General features: G+C 45.0%; 1 protein-coding gene across 1 annotated transcript; it reads right to left on the bottom strand.

Moving 5' to 3' along the window:
* Window positions 1–478: 478 nt before the first annotated feature.
* On the bottom strand, window positions 479–20,998 carry snx2 (sorting nexin 2). The gene is made up of 15 exons (XM_070904270.1): window positions 20,848–20,998; window positions 16,194–16,299; window positions 15,778–15,938; window positions 15,295–15,361; window positions 14,385–14,428; window positions 13,158–13,299; window positions 12,758–12,836; window positions 11,846–11,921; window positions 10,050–10,163; window positions 9,292–9,385; window positions 8,942–9,147; window positions 8,178–8,321; window positions 1,255–1,335; window positions 1,047–1,118; window positions 479–697 (listed from the first exon to the last, which is right to left on the bottom strand). The coding sequence occupies exons 1-15, from the start codon at window positions 20,935–20,937 to the stop codon at window positions 647–649; spliced, it is 1,527 nt and encodes a 508-aa protein (XP_070760371.1). The 5' UTR covers window positions 20,938–20,998; the 3' UTR covers window positions 479–646.
* Between the last annotated feature and the right edge of the window lie 241 nt (window positions 20,999–21,239).

Below are 21,239 nucleotides of genomic sequence, written 5' to 3'. Positions count from 1 at the left end.
TACCTTAGAATGTGGATATCTGGCTGTGTTGAGGAACACTGAGGTTTTCCTTAAAAACAAACTCAAATACAGTTTTACAGAGTGCGATAACTCCACCCACTTCTCCATCACCCACCCCCCCTTGTGTCTGGACAAAAAATAAATGAACAAAGTGCTCTAGTTGTGAAAGCTGACGCCATATGAGAATCTGTTTGTGTGGAGGAAAGCCAGAACCAGGGTCATAACTCGTGCTGCGTTCATGTCATTCGGGATTATGAGCTTCCTGTTTGAAAAGGTTTCAGATTATTTAAAAAAATCCCACTCAGATTTTGACTTTTTTCTCAGACTTTCTAAATCCTGAGAGGAGTGCAACACAGTTTTTAGTATCATCATTGTGAGAGTAACATCAATTATTCTCACAGGACGTGAACGCAACACTGAGTTCAGCAGAAAAGAAAAGAGGAAGAAAAGATGGTAAATTGTGAAATCAAGAGAGTTTTGTTGCTGATTTTTTTAACTGCAGAAAAGTCACTTCAAGCTGATTCGCCGCCTCACTTCTCTTCTACACTCTGGGAGGATGAGGATGACCTGGGCGGACAGGTGCATTATGGGTAGTGTAGTTTGACCGGAGCCTGTCAGGACTGTCTGTTGTGTGTGTGTGTGGACTCTATGAGATGGCCTTGGCCTCGGGTAAGAAGGCCTCCCAGTATTTTATCAGCTGTCAGAGAAAAAGAAAAAGAAAACTATTCACTTTTCATTCATTTAGTAAAAATGTATTCTGGATGAATCAATCTTTTTTATTTAACTTATTTCTTAAATTGAAAATGGAAAATTTTATATGTAAAAAAAACTTGTATGTAATTTTCCGCGCTCAAAGTATGGAAGTATGTGGCTGTCAATATCAAAATAAAATCATTTAATCGAATTCAACTTTGGGTGCATGATTAAATTAAAAAATTAAATTAAATGTAAATTTTCATGGTTGAAAATGCATGTTACATTGAACTATTATGCCAAATGATGTGATTATACGAACAGTATTATTAATAATATCTTCTTCAGATTACCTGCTGTTGTGTCTGAACCAGTGACTCCAGGTATTTGATAATGATCGTTTTAAAGTCCTTCACTCTCTCTTTCTGTTGGAAACAAAAGGATGAAAGTCACATTTTTGATGTGCATCACGTCAACAGATGAACATTCATTCACCAAATTCATTTGAGAGCTCATTCACTCATTCATCCCCTTCTCCTTCCACCCACCACATCCTCTCACCTCGAACCGGCTGACTTCTTTGCGTATGGTTTTGGAGATTTGTTCAAAGTCTCTTTCTCCCTGCTGGACCTTCCCCTCCAGCTGAAACACAAAGGAAGACAACATTTAGCATTTGTGTTTAAATCATTTCCAACGAGGAGCCTTGTCGGTCTGTTTGGACGAATAAAGTCTCTAAACCTTCAGAGTACATCGACATCACCGGCAGCCTTAAACAACTTTACAGATGTTGGACTTTAAGCGTCAGTTCACCCAAATAACAACAACAAAAACACTGTAAACAAATCTGATAACAGTACATCAGCTGATAGGAAATGTTTTCTAGATATTTCTTTTACCATAAACACATTTCTTCTTCTAATTGATGCACGCTCAGCAGGACATGTACCAGCTGAAAAACACACTTGTTGACAAACGTACAGAGACTCTGTTTCTAAATCTACTCAAACCTAATCTGTCCTGCAGTTTCTTGTTACTTACTGATCGACATTTACAACAAAGCCAATATATCTGCAATAAGCTAACATCGGCCTGGACTTAAATCCGGCAAAGATCACCTTGCAAACTCGTTAGCTTATTTAAAGTCTAAATGAATGTATTCAACCAAACGGTATTTTAATTCCACATTTTTTACGACAGCAGTAAAAAGTTAAAAAGATGTAATTTAGTTTGAACTTTTGAAGTGTGAGCTGAGTGAGAACCAGCGAGGAGGGACGGGCAGCACGCTGTATTCAAAAATCATTCTGTGACCAGAAAGCTTTTCCTTTTATGTTTATCATAAATAATTGACATGATTGAGATTATGTGCTTTTATTCTGGCAACTCTGACCAACTGATCAGCTGGTCTTTGTATGTGATGAACTACCTGAACAGTGGTGGTGCTTGTACTTTAGAAGTTTATTAATTGAAGTTATTGATATTTAGTGAGCGAACACAGCAACCGGCTGGTTAGGAGGCTTTAAAAGGCTGAAATAATGATGGAAGTTAATTCGCTTAATTCACTCGTTATGTGGAGCTGGAATGGATAGAAGCTGCTCTATAAAACCACCTGGATGCAAATAAACACTCTGCTTGACTACAGGATCTAAGATGTCACATGAAAGAGTTTGTCTGTTATTCAATTAAAAGTTTCAAGATACAATTTTGACCCAAAATGAACTTTTTTTTTTTAACCCAATAAGACAAAGTTATTGTAAAAGGTACATTTGAGAGAATCGAACCTGACAAACTGATTGATGTGACTCTGAACTGTTCGACAGCAGGAACGAAACACGACAACAAAAACAAATCATGAAAATATTCAACACAACATGATGAACATGAACATGAGAACCAACAGTGAGGCAACTAAACTGTGTGAAGCAGGCAGTCAGGCAGGTGGACAGACAGACAGACAGACAGACAGACAGACGGGGCAGGTCCTACCTCCTCAATCTCCTGGTTGCAGGAAGGCATGGCAGGGAAAATGCAACAAAATTTAAGAGGCAGGAAAGAATGTTCAGAGCTTCCAAAATCATAGAGGAAGATCCAGAAACATGAGCAAACAAAACCACCAACCAAAGGAAAACAGTACACCTGAGATGAACCAGCTGCTGTTCACAGGTCCACACCTGGACCAGATCTAGAAATGCTTCTTTTGTTCCTTCTGATACAAACTGAATCGTGTGTTTTCAGTTTATATGTTATATGTTATATGTGTTACACCGTTTTATCTTATTTAGGCCGAGTTCTTGTGCGGCGGTTTGAGTGGAGACATTTAACAAAAATCTGGCTTTTTGTAGAAAAATGTGTTTATATATCGAGCAAAGTGTCATTTAAAGAAATTATCATTAAATTAGAAAAATAAAACATGTTTTTGGAAAATACACTTACTCTCTTTCTTTCCGAGAGGACGAGAAGATGGATATTAATCTCATGTCTCAAGTACGGAGCTTGAGTCAGGAGGTGGTTAGCCTAGCTTAGCATAAAGACTGAAAGCAGGGGGAAACAGCTAGCCTGGCTCTGTACAGTTCAGTCCTACCTATCAGCACCTCTAAAGCTCACTGATGACCACGTTGTGTCCAGATTAAAGAAACAAGTCACAAACAGAAATGTAAAAACAGTTTGTGGTTTTAGGGAGTTACATGCTGGAACTATTTTTTGACGAACAACAGTGTATCTATCCGCCCGACATGAGCCGACAGCAGGAGAAGAAGAAGCAGGCAGCAACACCGTTTGTTTTAAATTGGGTCTCAATGCTGCGAACGGTTAAAACTGCTCGTTCTGTCTGAGCAGCAGCCACAAAACACAGACTCGGCAGCAAATTCTCCCTTTCAAGAAGCTGCATGGAGACAGAACATGTTGGCATTAATCACTAACAGCTCATTTTCAATCCACATCTGAAATCTGAAAATGGTCTCTGAGGAAAGAGCAAGAAGTACTGACGTCACGAGTCGAAGCAGCTCCTCCGGATCATTTCTGTTTCATTGGTTTTCCTTTTTAATTTAAAAAAATGTTCTCTCCCCCCCCCCAGAGATGAATTCTGCCAATTGTTCCATTGTTCTATTTATCCATTAAATTCTTCACATTCTGTCACATTTAAGCCTGCTGAGTCTAAAACATATGGGCATCTTCCTTTAAGAAAACACTTTATATGTACCTTTAAATCATAAAATGTAAACTGCACATCAGGTTTGCAGTAAAACTCTGATTTAAGAATTAAAACTGGTGCAACAGAGTGAAAGTGACCCTTGTGGTTTCATTGACGAGGGAAGCGATTTTCTCAGAACAGAACAGTGTTTGTGCCGACAGCAGCAGAGTGCTTCAGACTCCGGCTGTAGCTCCTGTTTGGTGCCCACAGGGGGCAGTGTGGTTTAACCTGACACCACTGTGTTTTCTATCAGACAGGAAGCTTCATCTGAGGTAACAGCTGGATATTTAATTTACTGAGTCACACGGACGTTAAATAGACCTCAAAATAACAACAACAACAACAACAACACACATGTAATGTGGCCGCGAGAGCACAAAACACTTCACTGTATTTTATATCAAACTGTGAGTCTTGTTCCTTCCTGTTGGACGTTGACCTCATGATAAAACCTGCCAATGTCTTTCAGTTCAAGTCTCCACATTAGCCACATGAGGACAAAGATGAAGGAAGATCTTCACAATAACAACCTGTGAACGCTCGGGTGGAGGAGCTACGCTTCCACAAACCGGCTTAGCGTCAACCTCCCAAACCTCTTTCTGTCGCTGCGTTGCTTCTTGCAGGATAACGGGTGTATTTGTCCGGAGAAAAAGAAACCTACGTGACGACAACAGCAGAGACGCAGCTCTCACAGCTTCGTCACATGAACAAACACTCAGTTTATATGACATACATATTCATGGTGTTCGGAGGTCTCATCTCTAGCAGCTGCTCACCAGGTTTCCAACAGCAGCAGCGTGAAGTAAAACTCTTTTCTGGTTTTTCCGTCTCTAGAAAAAGCCGCTGTGTGTTTTCTGTTGGCTGTTGTCAAGGCGAGAACCAAAACCCGACTCCTGACAGGCGGCAAAACTCTCGTCGGCTCCAAATAAATGTTGGTTGTAACTCTACTGCGATCTGTCCTCGTCTGCTTCTGACAGCCCCCCCCTCCCCCTCCATCCTCCTCCCAACACCCCACATCTGACAGCTCCTCGGCTCTAATATCAGACCCCCGACCACGCCGACACGCCGTGTGTGTGTTGTTTCCTGACAGAGAGGATGTATTTGTGTGGTGACAGCTTCAACAGACGCTCTAATAAAGTACTTTTCTACTCTCTCCTGCTCTTGTTTGTCGTACTCAGCTCATGTGAAGTCTGCAGACTGAAAGAAAACAAGATTTATATATAAAAAAGAAAAGTTTCCACATGACTAAACCGTGGAGGTGCGCTTGTTTTAACTGCCTGGACGCACCAACAGCCCCAGAGAGAGGGGAGGGAGAGCAACGCCTCACTCCATGAAGTAAAACCAGATTTTGAACATGTATTATTAGAATATGGCGCATGATTAACCAGTGCATTCATTGTTTTAAAGGAAGGCTTTAGGACAAAAACATGACTGAGGAGAATAACTGATGGTTCATTCATGATTACAGGAGACCATCAGAGCCAAAACCTCCGCTGAGATGTTATCAGGGTGTCGCATATCATATAACCACCATGACCCAGTTAGTCCAGTATCCTCTCTCTGCTAGCTCGGTTTCTGGCCTCTTTCTGTCTCTGTAGCTGCTAAATGCTCCACTGTGTTCAGCAGAGTCTGTCTGCTGTCTGTGAACCAGGATAGATAAACCAGGACCTGAGAGTGAACCAGGACAGGTAAACCAGGAGCTGAGAGTGAACCAGGACAGATAAACCAGGAGCCGAGAGTGAACCAGGACAGGTAAACCAGGACCTAAGAGTGAACCAGGACAGATAAACCAGGAGCTGCTGAGAGTGAACCAGAACAGATAAACCAGGACAGATAAACCAGGAGCCGACAGATAAACCAGGACCTGAGAGTGAACCAGGACAGATAAACCAGGAGCTGCTGAGAGTGAACCAGGACAGATAAACCAGGAGCCGAGAGTGAACCAGGACAGGTAAACCAGGACCTAAGAGTGAACCAGGACAGATAAACCAGGAGCTGCTGAGAGTGAACCAGAACAGATAAACCAGGACAGATAAACCAGGAGCCGACAGATAAACCAGGACCTGAGAGTGAACCAGGACAGATAAACCAGGAGCTGCTGAGAGTGAACCAGGACAGATAAACCAGGAGCCGAGAGTGAACCAGGACAGGTAAACCAGGACCTAAGAGTGAACCAGGACAGATAAACCAGGAGCCGAGAGTGAACCAGGACAGGTAAACCAGGACCTGAGAGTGAACCAGGACAGGTAAACCAGGACCTAAGAGTGAACCAGGACAGATAAACCAGGAGCTGCTGAGAGTGAACCAGAACAGATAAACCAGGACAGATAAACCAGGACCTGAGAGTGAACCAGGACAGATAAACCAGGAGCTGCTGAGAGTGAACCAAGACAGATAAACCAGGACCTGAGAGTGAACCAGGACAGGTAAACCAGGAGCCGAGAGCGAACCAGGACAGATAAACCAGGAGCCGAGAGTGAACCAGGACAGGTAAACCAGGAGCCGAGAGCGAACCAGGACAGATAAACCAGGAGCCGACAGATAAACCAGGAGCCGAGAGTGAACCAGGACAGATAAACCAGGAGCCGAGAGCGAACCAGGACAGATAAACCAGGAGCTGCTGAGAGTGAACCAAGACAGATAAACCAGGACCAGAGAGTGAACCAGGACAGATAAACCAGGAGCCGACAGATAAACCAGGAGCCGAGAGTGAACCAGGACAGATAAACCAGGACCTGAGAGTGAACCAGGACAGATAAACCAGGAGCTGCTGAGAGTGAACCAGGACAGAGAAACCAGGACCTGAGAGTCACTATGAAGACTCAGCTGATGGTTCTCTACCAGAGACACACTGTCACTTCATACCTAGTTAATATAAATATCCATTATAGCCGTATAACTGTATTCAGTCTGTCAGTGGACATCTGAGAGCGAGTTCTTCACTGATGACACCCTCCTGTTCTACACTACAACATTCACTTTCACAGGAAGTGTTTCATTATGGACGACGTCCCTGTGAGACCGCCTGTCAACCTGCATGTCTTTCATTGTGGTCTTGACTTTACTTTACTTTAAACAGTTTCCTGTTTTATTAGGACGTGCCTGTTTGTGCTCAGCATATAACAACGTAGCATCATATAGTTGTGCGTAGTACAGATCATCTCTACAGACATGTCCTGGTTTGTTGTTGCATTAAATTTAATGAGCTTTACTCTTTTTTAGGGCGACTCTGTAATCTGGCACATTTCAAGTTGTTGTCACCATTTTTAGTCTACGGCTGTTTATTCGACTGCTTTTAGCTTCACACACAAACATTTCATCTTTATAACTTCTGATATTTCAGAAATAAAACTGAGCAAGGTCTCACTGAGGAGCTTTCTCTCTGATACTCCTGTAGGGACCTCCTGTCTGTCTGTCTCTCTGCCTGTCTGTCTCTCTGCCAGTCTCTCTGTCTGTCTGTCTGTCTGTCTCTCTGCCTGTCTCTCTGCCTGCCTGTCTCTCCGCCTGTCTCTCTGCCTGCCTGTCTCTCTGTCTCTCTGCCTGCCTGTTTGTCTGTCTCTCTGCCTGCCTGTTTGTCTGTCTGTCTCTCTGCCTGCCTGTTTGTCTGACTGTCTGTCTGTCTCCCTGCCTGCCTGTCTGTCTCTCCGCCAGTCTCTCTGCCTGCCTGTTTGTCTGACTGTCTGTCTGTCTGTCTGTCTGTCTCCCTGCCTGCCTGTCTGTCTCTCTGCCTGTCTCTCTGCCTGCCTGTCTGTCTGTCTCTCCGCCTGTCTCTCTGCCTGCCTGTCTGTCTGTCTCTCTGCCTGCCTGTTTGTCTGTCTGTCTCTCCGCCTGCCTGTTTGTCTGTCTGTCTGTCTCCCTGCCTGCCTGTCTGTCTCTCTGCCTGCCTGTCTGTCTGTCTCTCCGCCTGTCTCTCCGCCTGTCTCTCTGCCTGCCTGTCTCTCTGTCTCTCTGCCCGCCTGTTTGTCTGTCTGTCTCTCCGCCTGTCTCTCTGCCTGCCTGTTTGTCTGACTGTCTGTCTGTCTCCCTGCCTGCCTGTCTGTCTCTCCGCCTGTCTCTCTGCCTGCCTGTTTGTCTGACTGTCTGTCTGTCTGTCTGTCTCCCTGCCTGCCTGTTTGTCTGTCTGTCTCTCCGCCTGCCTGTTTGTCTGTCTGTCTCTCCGCCTGTCTCTCTGCCTGCCTGTCTGTCTGTCTCTCTGCCTGCCTGTTTGTCTGTCTGTCTCTCTGCCTGCCTGTCTCCCTGCCTGCCTGTCTGTCTGTCTCCCTGCCTGCCTGCCTGTCTCCCTGCCTGCCCGTCTTACCTCTTTGATCTCGTCTTTGGCCTGCTGCAGTTTGTCTGGTTTGTTGGTGAACTGCAGTTTGGCTTCAGCTTCTCGTTTCTTCTGCAGGAGCATCTGACTGTCCTGCCACTTCTGCCACGTCTTCATACGGTGGTCAAACACACCCTGCACACACACACACACACACACACACACACACACACACACACACACACACACGTTAATAAATGACTGCTGACCAACAAACACTGATCAATGACAGAAGAAATCTGTTTCTATTTATTATGAACTGTTGCATCAGCAGTGACTTCAGTTTTATTTTAGTTCATTTGATCTAATGAGAAGAAGGACTTTAAATCAGCTACACAGGGACGGAGACTTTATTCTCAGTGGGATGTATCTTAATATGAGAGCACGATATACATTTACATGATGTTTATGTGGTAGATATTATAAAACAGCAGGTGTAAATTGGTTGGTTGAGTTCAAATAAGGTTCAAACACATCAATAAAGTCTATAAAATACACCCCACGACTTTATTCTACTCTACTCGTCTCTACTCTACTCAGGTCTCGTTCCTACCTGGACTCAGGTGTCTGGTGTCCAGCAGCTCAGACAGCAGGTTGGATCAGTAATCCAGCAGAGCAGAGTTACAGTTATTGTGGTTTAACTTCACTGTCCTAAATAAAACCTAGTTTCCTCTACAGGGGGACTCGCGCCTCCGGGTCCGAGGCTCGGGTCCCGTGTTGTGGGCTATGTGTGAAGCGGGGCGGACGGCTCGTACCTTGACGGCGGTGATGAGGCGGACGTAGTCGCCCAGTAACTCTGAGAAGAGGTAGAAGTCCGCGTTGGCCTGGTCCTGGTGCAGCTGGTCGATCTTCTCCTCCACCTCGGCCAGCTGGGACAGAGCCCGGGACAGAGCCGTGTGGTCCTCGCTGTTCCCCAACATGGCCGCCGACTTGGCGAACTGCGCCGTGTTCACCGACAGCTCTGGAGAGGAGACGACGGGAGAAAGTCAAGAGCTTTAAAATGTGTCCGACAGAAACATTAATACAAATATCTGTTGTCAAAAAACAAACACTTCAACTTCCTTTATAGTGAACACTGAAGCTGGTGACGTCAGAGGCACCGTACCTTTCCTGTGGCACACCAGAGACTCCACACTGGCATGAAGCTTCCTCAGCTGAACGTCCAGATTCTCAAAGTGCTGCTGCTTCTCCTCAAACCACTGACACACACACACACAGAGACACACACACACACAGAGAGAGACACACAGAGACACACAGAGAGAGACACACACACACACACACACACAGAGACACACACACACACACAGAGAGAGACACACACACACACACACACACACACACAGAGAGAGACACACACACACACACACACACACACACACACACACACACACACAGGTTGGTGTGAAGTGTTAGAACTGTGTAACTAAAATACTCTGTTCTTCCTGCTTCCTTACTCCATCTTTTCTTCCTTCCTTTCCTCCAGAGACCTCCTCCTCCTCTCTGCTTCCTCCCACAGTCCTCTCCTCCCTCCTCCTCCTGTACCTCCTCCTGTACCTCCTCCTGTACCTCCTCCTGTACCTCCTCCCTCCTCTCCTCCCTCCTCCTCCTGTACCTCCTCCTGTACCTCCTCCTGTACCTCCTCCTGTACCTCCTCCCTCCTCTCCACTCTCCTCCTCCTGTACTTCCTCCTGTACCTCCTCCCTCCTCCCCACTCTCCTCCTCCTCCTGTACCTCCTCCTGTACCTCCTCCCTCCTCTCCACTCTCCTCCTCCTGTACCTCCTCCTGTACCTCCTCCCTCCTCTCCACTCTCCTCCTGCTGTACCACCTCCTCCTCCTCCTCCTCCTCCTCCTCCACTCACGGCGTCTGACTCGTTCATCTTGATGGTCATCTTGTTGACGGCGTCTGCAGCCTTGTTGACCATTCGGAGGAGTCCGGCGCTGCTCAGAGCCTGAGTGCTGACCGCCCGCGGCAACTGGACAACAAACAAACAAACAAACAAACAAACAAACAGATGAGCGGATAAACTGGGGAACAGACAGCTTTCCTGTCTCACTCTGTTATATTTGATGGTATCTGAGTGAGAAGACCCCCCCCCCCCCCTTTCCTGATCTGCTGTTGATGCAGACGTCCTCCACGTCCACTCAGTATAATGTACGTCTCCATGACAACAGAGTCAAAACACGTCGTCTGTTTCACACAGACACTGTCTGCGTTCAGTAATTACTCCCAGTTGCTGTTTTATTTCAAAGCATAAAATAAAACTTAACACTTCCTGCCCTGATGTTTCACATTAAAAGTCTTTCAGCAGCTTAAAGGGTCCCTCTTGTTTCTGGCAGGTTTTGTAATTTGCAGGAAGTTGAGTTTCATCGACTGACACAGATTGAAAAATGCACTTTATAGTGAATGTGTCTGATTCTACGGCTTGTTTCTGATTCTTTGACTTGTCTTTGTCTCTAACTGTCTGATCGTCTTCTCCTCGACTCTTTACTTCTGTTGTGTTCAGCTGCTTCTTCCAGTCGTCAGTTTGTCTTTTGAATCGTCGTCTCTTTTGATTCACAGCTTCTTCTCTCTCTTTCACCTTCCTGATTCTTCTTCTTCCTTCTCCTGATTTTTGTGTCTCTCTTGTTTCTTTGTCTTTCCTGCTCTGCCCCCCCTCCCCCCCACCTGATTGTAATGTCTCCCACGTTTTAGCTCCAATCAGATTTAATGCGGCCGCTTCATGTGCAGAGCAACTTTAACAAAAAGCAACTCAGAGCCTGAAAACGTCCGGACGTCCATCTGAAAATAGACCCATTTCTCTTCATTTTGGAAAAGTTTACTTTTTTCTCGGACATACAGGGTTTTCCTCTGATGCTGGAGCAGCCCCCCCCCCCCCTCCAATCTCATTTAACGGGAGCGGCAGCAGCCAGGGGACGTCCCTGGGGCTCTTGCTGACTGGGGGACAAGGGTAAATGAGTGGAGGCGGGGGGTAAAAATAGCTTTCAATTGCAGCACGGTTCCATTCTCCTCACAGCCCCCCCCCCCGCGCCTCTGGTTGTGTTTCATTAAGCGGGCCGGACGGACCGACACGCTCGGTCAAGCGTCCGAGTGATTCATCTGTTAAAGTCGGTGACACGAGGCCATTTATTCTGGACCCAACGACTGCCGGCTGCCTCCCGACGCAATCCCACCAACCGGGGGGGTGGGGTGGGGGGGGGGGTTCAGTTTGAGACAACAAAACGAAATGTTACAGAGGATTTAGTCTGAGTGGACAATAAAGCGAGGAAACAGGAAACGCCGCAGGCCCTTAAACCCTGAGGCAGTTTTTAGAGGCTCGGCTCGCTGACTCGCTGCTTTGACCTCGTCGGGACGTTTCGCTGAAAAAGAAGTGAAGAGATCAGAAAACTCACACGGAGTTTTTTGCCTTTTTTGCGGGTCGGTTATTAGTTTTTGCTCTGCATCAAACTGCATCTCTTCAGCGAATGTGCCACCCTACCAGACAGAGTCAAACTGCAGTTTGTCTGCAGTGAAGCACTGATGAAGAAGAGGTTTCTCACTGACCGTTAAAGGCAGGTTTGTTGAGGTTTGTCGTGTCCTGCTTCTACAGACTGACGCTCACGTGTTCAACACATCTGTTCACGTTCTTCCAGTAAAATGCATTTTGTTTTTGTTTACCTCCGAGCTCTCCAGAAACTGCAGGACGTCGGGATCCTTCAGCAGGATGGGATGCTTCACTGTTCTCATCAGATACCTGCGACAGAACACACATTGTTATGATGACGGTGATTCGTTCGTCTCCTTGCTGGTGGTTGTTGGACATCAGTGTCTTCTTTGACACGATTGGTCGCTGCCAGAACATTAAGACGTTCTCAGCTGTAATTAAAGAAGGCTGCTTCTTGTCGCAGCTCTGAAAATAAAACGGCATGTGTAGCTTTCCTCAACCCACAATCTCCTCACACAGACTAAAAAACTCAATACTGTTTGTTAAGAGATCCATTTTTTGACATATGTGAAAAATTATAAAATATGTGAATAAATAAGCTAAACTGGACTCTAACTGAGGGTATTTATTACTTATATTCAATACATTTATTTTTAATATTTATTAATTAAAATCAAGAAAGAAAAATAAAAAGTGTGTGTGTGTCCATCAGCGTGGAGTTCTGCATCTCTGACCTCCATCAACTGTCACTGGCTGACCTTCCTGTCAATCAAACACCATCAGTAAAGGGCAGCAGAATGTCAGCCCCGCCCCCCTCAGTATCACACACACACACACACACACACACACACACACACACACACACACACACACACACACACACACACACACACACACACACACACACACACGTGTTGTGATAACGACGTATCTAATATTTGTAGTTTAACCTTTCGGCCTTTAAAGTTCTGACCACGTTGGTCTTTATCACACATGCATGACAGCACGCACTGTACTCATGATTTGAATTACTTATACTTACTTATACTTGTACAACACAATACTGGTTTTGTCTGTTAAATTACTGGAAATCCTCCAGACTGAGCAGCAGAAAACTACCTGCAGCTGTATTTTCTTCATCGTACCTCTCCAGTGCCGACCTCCTCTTCTCCACAAACTCGTTGGACGACTGGTCCTCCTTCCCCACCTTCACCTTCGTCATCCCTGCAGACGAGGAGACGCTCATCTACATAACTGATTAACAAGCAGGACGACGACGGTCGCAACTAATTAACATAACACACATGCAAACGTTGGATCCATCATCACTGATTTTACAGACTGTATTGATTCTTTGTGTTATGTTAAAACAAACAACAGGAAACACTAAAAGATGCGACGTGTAGAGAGTGAAATGTCAGTTAGCAAAAGGTTTATTTGTGACCCCCCGGGAGCCCCTGAATTACCCTTACAGAGTCCTGGACCTTGAGAACAGTCAGGTCCTGGACTGCAGCAGAGGGGGTGTGTTGCGGAGGCTTTACTTACCCACAATGCTTTTCTCTGGTGCGGGGGGGACGATGTAGCCTATGTGCAGGTACTTGGAGGCCAGTTTACTGTGCAGACCCAGAAAATCACTGAAACGCCTTTTTACTGAAAACTCGTTACTCTTAAACAGAGAAACGGAGGTCTGGGCGAGAGACACAGAGACACAAAGAGACAGAGACACAGAGACATAGAGACACAAAGAGACAGAGACAGAGAGACAGAGAGACAGAGACAGAGAGACAGAGAGACAGAGACAGAGAGCAGTAAATCAAACTGAGGTCATGCACAGGCTTTGTAGTTCTCATTGTAGTTCTCAAATATTTAACGGGAGACAAACAGAAACTGTCTGAATGTTCACATTAAAGGACATGTCCACCTAAAAGACATCAGTGTATCAGCTCTCTACACGTCTCTGCTGTTTTCATGTCAGTCCATCACTTTGGTCCACACAGAAATATCTCAACAAATACTGGACTGATTGTCAGTCACTGTTCAGGTTCACCAGAGGACACATCCACCGACTCGGAGGCTCCACTGACTTTCATCTAGCGCCACCTGCAGGTCAAGGTTCCACATTATCCAACACTTGAGCCTCGGGTGTATTTTGATGTTGATGCTAACATTAGTATGCTAAGATGCTAAGAGTAGCATGATAACGTGCTGAACGCATGCTTTAGACCACTCTCAGGCCATCCTGGTGACCTTGTGGTTCAGGTTCCATGTAGCCGCAGTGTCCCCTGTTCAATTCCAGATGAAGGCTTTGACTGCATGTCCCCCCCCCCCCCATCTCTGTCTCCACTGTCAACTGTCTAATGAAGGCAAAAATCTAAAGTAAATGAATTAAGAACTAACATTATCGAATGTTTGCAAAGTTTGCATTAGCAAGCTATACCACTAGCATGCTAAATGTTACATAGCCAGTGTTAGCATGTTATTATTCTAATGTTAGATCAAATAAATTCAGTTCATTATTCATAGGCATTCACATGCATGCTAACTGACAAGACAAACAAAAACAACATGATACATTTAGGGAGTAAACGGACTGTGCTGGTGAGATTTAAAGTGGATGCTAACATACTATTGTTAGTATTCAGCTCAGAGTATAAAAAGTCCAGTTTACACTGATGAAAGTTGAGTCAGGAGATGTCCTATAATGGCCACCGTACAGAGGACACACTTTACATGATCTAAGAACAGCACAGGACAACAACTGTGTTTTCTCACCTTAGTCGTCACTTTGTAGGCCATGTACGCATTCATCCCATCACCTGGAACACACACACACACACACACACACACACACACACACACAATGAAAACACCCACACAAACAAACCCTGTCATGTGTGTTTAAACAGTATTAATACTCAGAAACAGATAAATAGGATAACTGATGCCTGAAACAGGAAGACGATCGGCTCAGATACCAAACTGGTTTAACTGGTTACGTGTTTCCTTGCAGCAAATCGTTGAGTCAGTTTTGTTTACTGTCTCTTCGTGACCTCCTCCATATTTACATAAAGGGACTGTCGAGCAAGTTCAGTCATTAACAGCTGCACGGCCGGCAGGATATGAAGAGGAGGTCCCGTACAGTCAGCTCTCATATTAATGGTTAATAACTTTCAGCTCCAAACCGCTAAATCATCAGTGTGTCGTTTGTTCTGTCCAACACTTTTGGATTATGGCCTGTAGTGACACCTCGGTGCCTGTAGGGGGCACTCGCGGGGCTGCAGAGCTTCAGTGTTGATCATCAATAAACCTTCAGCACAATGATAAAGTATGAAGACCGAGCGCTGACCTCTGTCACCGTCCACTCTGCATTTCTGCTGAGCGCAGGTGAAGAGATGTAAAATATCACCTCCAACATGTTAATAATCTTCAGGGAGGGGAGAGGAAGGACAGGGAGAAAAGGGGGCTGATGGGAAATGCAGTCTTAGTGTGTAGAAACACAAGCACTGACTGACAACTTCTAAATAAGGAAAACTTAAGTGTCAAATTCACAGACATGAGTGGGATTTCTCTGATCGTTCCTCGTCTGAAATCCACCTCTCATAGCTCCAGGACAATCCAGGACAATCCAGGACAATCCAGGATATTCCAGGACTACAGGGACGTGAAATCAGTGCGTACTCACCAACTTTCTCAGGGTCAGACACTGATATGTGCATGTCGAATGAATCGCCGCCCTCCTCTTCTTCAATCTGCAGAAAACAACGATATAACACTGTATTTGTCCCTCCACAAGTGATTCATGGGAATTTTCTGCCTTTTAATTTTTTGTGTGCGTGTTTTTAATGAAAAAATAAAAGTCTACTGCCTCAAGCAGCGAGCAGAGGAAGATAACAACCAGGACAAACAGAATGAGCCAAATAAAACAACGACATGGTAAAAAACACAACATACAAACTTGATAACACTTCACAGAACAGCTCGGTAAATTCAGAATAATAATAATGAGATAATATTTTAGCAATAAACACTAAAAATCTGGGTGATAATTCTGGTTTGCAGCAAAAAGCCTCCAAATCTGTGTGAACTTGGATTAAAAATAAAAGTAATTAAAGTGCTTCTTTGACAACATGCAACATGCTGGTGTGCGAGTGTGTGAGTCAGTCACCTCATCGAAGGAGGAGTGTGTGAACATGTCGTCGTGGGCGAGGCCGATGCGAGGGGTGATGACGGAGGTGGGAGGGGTGATGGGGGTGATGGCAGGTGACGGACCGTCAGACAGCAGGACGTCTCTCTCTGGACTGTCCAATGAAACCTCCTCTGTGGCCTCTGGGACAGTAACAGATTCAGCAAGTTCAAATCAATGTTTTTACAAAGATCAGATTCGTACATCATTACACCCGTGATGTACGGAAGGTTTTCATAAAGAAACGTCACATGTAGATTTGTCCACAGCGCCCCCTACAGGCTCGGAGAGCAGTGACAACTCCCACACACACGAGTGCAACTCTTGTGAGTGTGTCCATATTACTTGCTGTGGGCAGTGCACACATACTGTGTGTGTGTGTGTGTGTGTGTGTGTACCTGCGAACAGGTCCTCTGGATCATCATCAAACAGTGAATCCTGTTTGGGTCCATTCGAGTTGGTGCTGATGTCTTCAGCAGGTAGACTGGCTGGTTCTGGTCCTGACTACACACACACACAGACACAGACACAGACACACACACACACACACACACACACACACACACACACACACACACACACACACACACACACACACACACACACACACACACACACACACACACACACACACACAAATATGTCACTCCTTGTGCGGTGGGAAAAGGGAAACCAGACAACACGTTTGTAGGAAGTGATATTCAGTATCATGGATTATTAGTATAAAGACTTCCATCACTACTTATTATTTGGAATATATGACATTGTGTTTGATTGATTGTTACTTGCATTTGTCTGTTTCGGTGCAGTTTAGTGAGTTTCTTCATTATATGATAAATTCCTAGAGGTCTGGTCTGACCTCTTACAATCATCTCTGCATCTCTGAAGCAAACAGAAACCTCAGATCCTCACATGTCCAACAGCAGCTGAACATTTAAGCTTCATTATTCCAGATTATTCCACTTTCTCTGAGCTCCACAGCCGCTGAGCTGCATTATTTCACCGTCACAGCAAAGTTTCTCAACTTTCAGCCCTTTACAGAGGCGGTGGAGAGAAGTGGAAGCAGGGCAGCGGTCACATCTGTACAGTAGCTCTGCAGACTCAACATATTCTGCAGAAGAAGAAGGAAAAAAAAGCTTCCAGCAGCTTGTGTCATCCATCCTGCTGAACCGCAGGACTTCCTGCCTGCCAGCTGCTCCACAAACACTGAAGGTAAACTGATCGATCAGCAGCAGCGAGGACTGATCATGTGACATCACACCAACGGAAACAGACTCATGCTTCAAAGCAAGCCCCAGGAAGTGTGGCGGGGTTGCACGTGGGAGGAGTTCGCCTTCAACACTTTCTGCCAGAAGCCTCTCTTCTATTTGAACGGAAACATTAAAACGGTGCATTGATCAGCCTGTTGACATGAGTTTGGAATTAAAGGAGCAGTGAAATCCTGCTTCATAGTGTTATAAACCTCTGTGCAGTGTTCAAACTCACGGATCAGTTACTCAAACTGGAGCTTCGTGTGAGAACGGCTGAGAACTTCTTTAATTTAATCTCAGGTAACAACCGAACCCCCAGCTGGTGGACGAGAAGCTCCAGAGAGGAACCAACTATCATAACTCATCTTAAGACTGTCCTCCTCTGCATGTAGCAGTGGACAGTTACTGAATCACATGTGCAGAGTGTGTCGCAACTTTATCACACACACACAGTTTTATGGACTGGAGATCTTTATAAACATTTGTTACGAGTTGCGACCTCAAAGATCTGATTCTCCAATAAAGTGACTGTAAATGTTCGTGATGATTCACTGAAGGAAATGACTGGAGCTCGTTACATCATCGACATTTAAAATCCTGAATGATTTTATTCACAGTATCCTGTATTTTAGTCACAGGTCTTTCATTAAGGCTAATCTGCGATCAATATGAGGAAACATCAGCTACAATGAATTATGGTTTCGTAAAATCCTTCAGCAGTTTGAAAATCACACATCTGGGAATTTGACAACTTTCCATTTTCAACTTTACAGCCTGAAGAAAAGATGTCAGCATCTGTGTCTCGTGTAACACAACATTATAATGGTACATTTTATGATGATTGAATGAGTCCAGTATGCAGGTTTAACTTCCACAAGTAAGATAAAACAAACTGCTGACGGCTCCATGAGTGAAACACAAAGACCGAGTCTGTTTGCGGGTTTCAGATGAGAATAAAGCGTTTAAATCAGCCTGCAGGTGGAAGTTTCTCTGGTCAGCTTCAGTGTGAATGAAACCTTCACCTGCTGCTTCAGAGAAACACGTGAGCAGACGAAGACAAAGCCCGGCTCACAGCTGGAGACGAGGAAGAGGAGAGGAAGACAACGACGGAGAGATTTTGGCTGAGCGGACAGAAAGAGGAGAGGATGGAGGAGAGGAGAGGAAATGAGTGATGATAACAAGGAGCTTCCTCCCTCCTTACTCAGCATGCACACAGAGAGGTCAGAGGAAACACTGAACACACACACACACACACACACACACACACACACACACACACACACACACACACACTGGACAAACAGCAGGTCGAAACTCTGATCTGGATCAACAAAGACAACTGATATCTGCATTTAGGACACGTTGATACCATTAAATATCAAATTATGAATCTCTCACTGACCAAACTTTACTCATATTGTAATTTTTAATTACTAAAGTGTCCGAATCACATATAAATTAAACTGGGAACAGCTACAACAACCAGTGATGTCTAACCAGGAGTTAGCCACTCAGGCCAAAGTCCAGCTCAGAAGAGCAGAATTTAATCAGAATCTGTCTGATAGTTGTTGAGATCTTTCAGTCTGGACCACAGTGGACGGACAGACGGACAGACGGACAGACGCCGCTGACCCTGAGCTAAAACCTCTGCAGGAAATATCTCTGCGAAAAGAGACCGACAGACCGACCACATGAGGACACAACGGAGGAAACTCCTGTCAGAGCTGAATGATGCTGACACTCAAAAAAAACAGCAAAAGGTGAAACTGTAGTCGGGGGCGTCCTGCTGGCTTCTTTGGACACACAATCGCAGTTTATATCAGCGATGGTGGATTAAATATCGGAAACATCTGTCAGCGTAACACATTAGAGTTCAACGGCAGCACAGATCTCACCGTTGAGTCAACACAGACCGAACACCATCGCCCTCATGACTGGTGCTTCAGACAGCATCAGTTTTAGCTCGCTGTGCCTAATAAACTGGAAACTGAAGAGATGGAAGAGAATCTGCTTCACATTCCTGCAAACTGAGACACTAAAGGAGGAAACGGTCCACTTAACCCCAGTCCACCTTAAACCGCTCCCCCTGTGTGTGTGTGTGTGTTTACCATCCTTCATCTGTTTATTGGTCCTTGTGAAGCAGTGTGTCAGTCACACACACACACGTCATTGAAGAGTGCTGTTGTGACACTCGAGGAAGACAATCATCACCAGGAGTGAAATGTGCTGACATGACGAAAAGAGAAAAACAGGCCTCTTTGTGTGTGTGTGTGTGTGTGTGTGTGTGTGTGTGTGTGTTTCTGAGCTGAAGTTTCAACACAGTTGAAGAAGAAACTTTTTTGAACTTTTTTGAATAAAGATATTTTCACAGACAGGAGGTCTGACTCAAATCTTAAAGGGTCAATTCACCGACGCACTAAAACATTTGCATATTTCCCACCAGTGGTGTCTAGTCATGAACAGAGTTCTGGTTTTAGGAGCCAAAATATTTCCTCTTGTAATCTGGTGAGCTGACATTGCTGAAAAAACTGAAGTTGAGATATTCTGTCCATTCACTCATTCATTCATTTTCTGTCCCTGCCTCTTTCCATTTGGAGGGTCGCTCTCATGGGGCGGACTTAAGTAAACCAAGTTTTAAAAATCTAAACCAATAAAACTCCTTGAGAAAGTGACGTTCAAAGCAGAAGCTGTGACTCACAGAAGAAACTGCAGCGGTGCTCTGGTCCTACTTCAGTCCTACAACAAGCCTGGTTAGCTAACGCAAGCTAGCGTGAACACAAGAACGATTAGCTTCATGGCTAGCAGCTACAGGGATGCACAAGCTCACGTCCCGTCTCCTCATAACAGAGACTTTTAACTTCCTTTTAACTATGAAGGACATCAGAAACACTCATGTCAATAAGTTGTAGAACAATCAAATTGATATTTTTGTAAGGGAACTAACAAACAACCTTTTTAGGTATCAGAACTTATTTGGCAGCTGTATGCTGATCTATAAGAAAAACTTTTAGGAATAACTTTTGTCCAAAGAGGATTCCATCGTCATCCACAACTACTATTTCTACAAGTTGCTATCTGCAGATATTAACAGTGAGACGAGGTTCAGCTTGACTAAGTGGTCAGTATTCTGCTCGGCTCGCAGTATATACACCTAAGATCATCACTGTAAATAGATTTCCTTTGTTCCAGCCTTTTTTACACCACTATGCGCTCTTCCACTGAGTTTAAACACTGTCAGGACACAACTTCCTGCTGGATTATCTTTTTTTCTGTAGCTTCCACCATGAAAGTGCGATTTAAACAATTATTTTAAAGACCAATTAAACTTCAACCACTGTCATTAATTAGTTCAAATAAACAAAAGCATAAACACAACAAAAGAAGAAACTTTAATCTGTGAAATTGTCTAATTTTTCGTTTTTTCCGGTCTGCCCTGAATGCATCACCCACACCTGTGTGACTGTCACCTGACTGCAAGCAAACACACCTATTCTGCGTTTTTCTCTGCGCAAACATGACCCTCCACGGCTCCTGTAACTGTCGCTTTGAAGGCCACCGTTCGTGTTGTTACTCACAGCATTTGTGCGTTTAAACGGCTGTTTTTCTGAATGATGACAGTCCAGGGATGAATAAAACACAAAGAGGCTTCTACACACACCAAACCTCATTCAAAAATTAACCGTTTTAAAGGTGTCCTCTCTGCCTGCTCCCCCCCTCTAAGTTTTCATCTGTTGTCAGCTGGAAGCATCACACCCTGCCTGCCACAGCTCCCCTCGGCCTCCCTTCATCACCTCCTCCTCACCTCTTGTGGGGTGACCGGCTCTGGGAACAGGTCCTCCCCGTCCTCCAGCTCCTGGAAGTCGGTGTGCTCCGGCCTGGCTGTGTCCGCCATGTTCGCGTCGTTCCTGCGGTTGATGGTGATGAAAGCTAACAACTAGCTAACAGCTAGCTAACAGACACACACACCGACAAACAGAGAAAACAGTCGACTGACAGGGTGAGGGGAGGAGAGCAGGAGCGGGGAGTCAGGAGGTTTTCCCAGCTCTGTCATGTGACTATCTGGAGTCCTGATGGCAGCCAGAGAGGGGAGGAAATGGAAGAGGTCGCACTCTGTCGCTCTTTCCTGGTACCGCTAGTTTGACGCTATCTATCTATCTATCTATCTATCTATCTAAAGAGAAAAGAATAATTAAA

This window comes from Enoplosus armatus, chromosome 4 (genome assembly GCF_043641665.1).
Source record: "Enoplosus armatus isolate fEnoArm2 chromosome 4, fEnoArm2.hap1, whole genome shotgun sequence".
Classification (NCBI taxonomy): Eukaryota; Metazoa; Chordata; class Actinopteri; order Centrarchiformes; family Enoplosidae; genus Enoplosus; species Enoplosus armatus.
This window is presented reverse-complemented; position numbering and strand designations above follow the sequence as displayed.

Excerpts from the sequence above, each read along its gene's own strand:
- snx2 (XM_070904270.1), bottom strand. The coding sequence starts at position 20,937 with ATGGCGGACACAGCCAGGCCGGAGCACACCGACTTCCAGGAGCTGGAG. Across the intron at positions 13,300-14,384 it reads CCTACAAAGTGACGACTAAG|ACCTCCGTTTCTCTGTTTAA; the intron begins GTGAGAAAACAC and ends TCTCTCGCCCAG. Across the intron at positions 10,164-11,845 it reads AGTTTCTGGAGAGCTCGGAG|TTGCCGCGGGCGGTCAGCAC; the intron begins GTAAACAAAAAC and ends TTTGTTGTCCAG.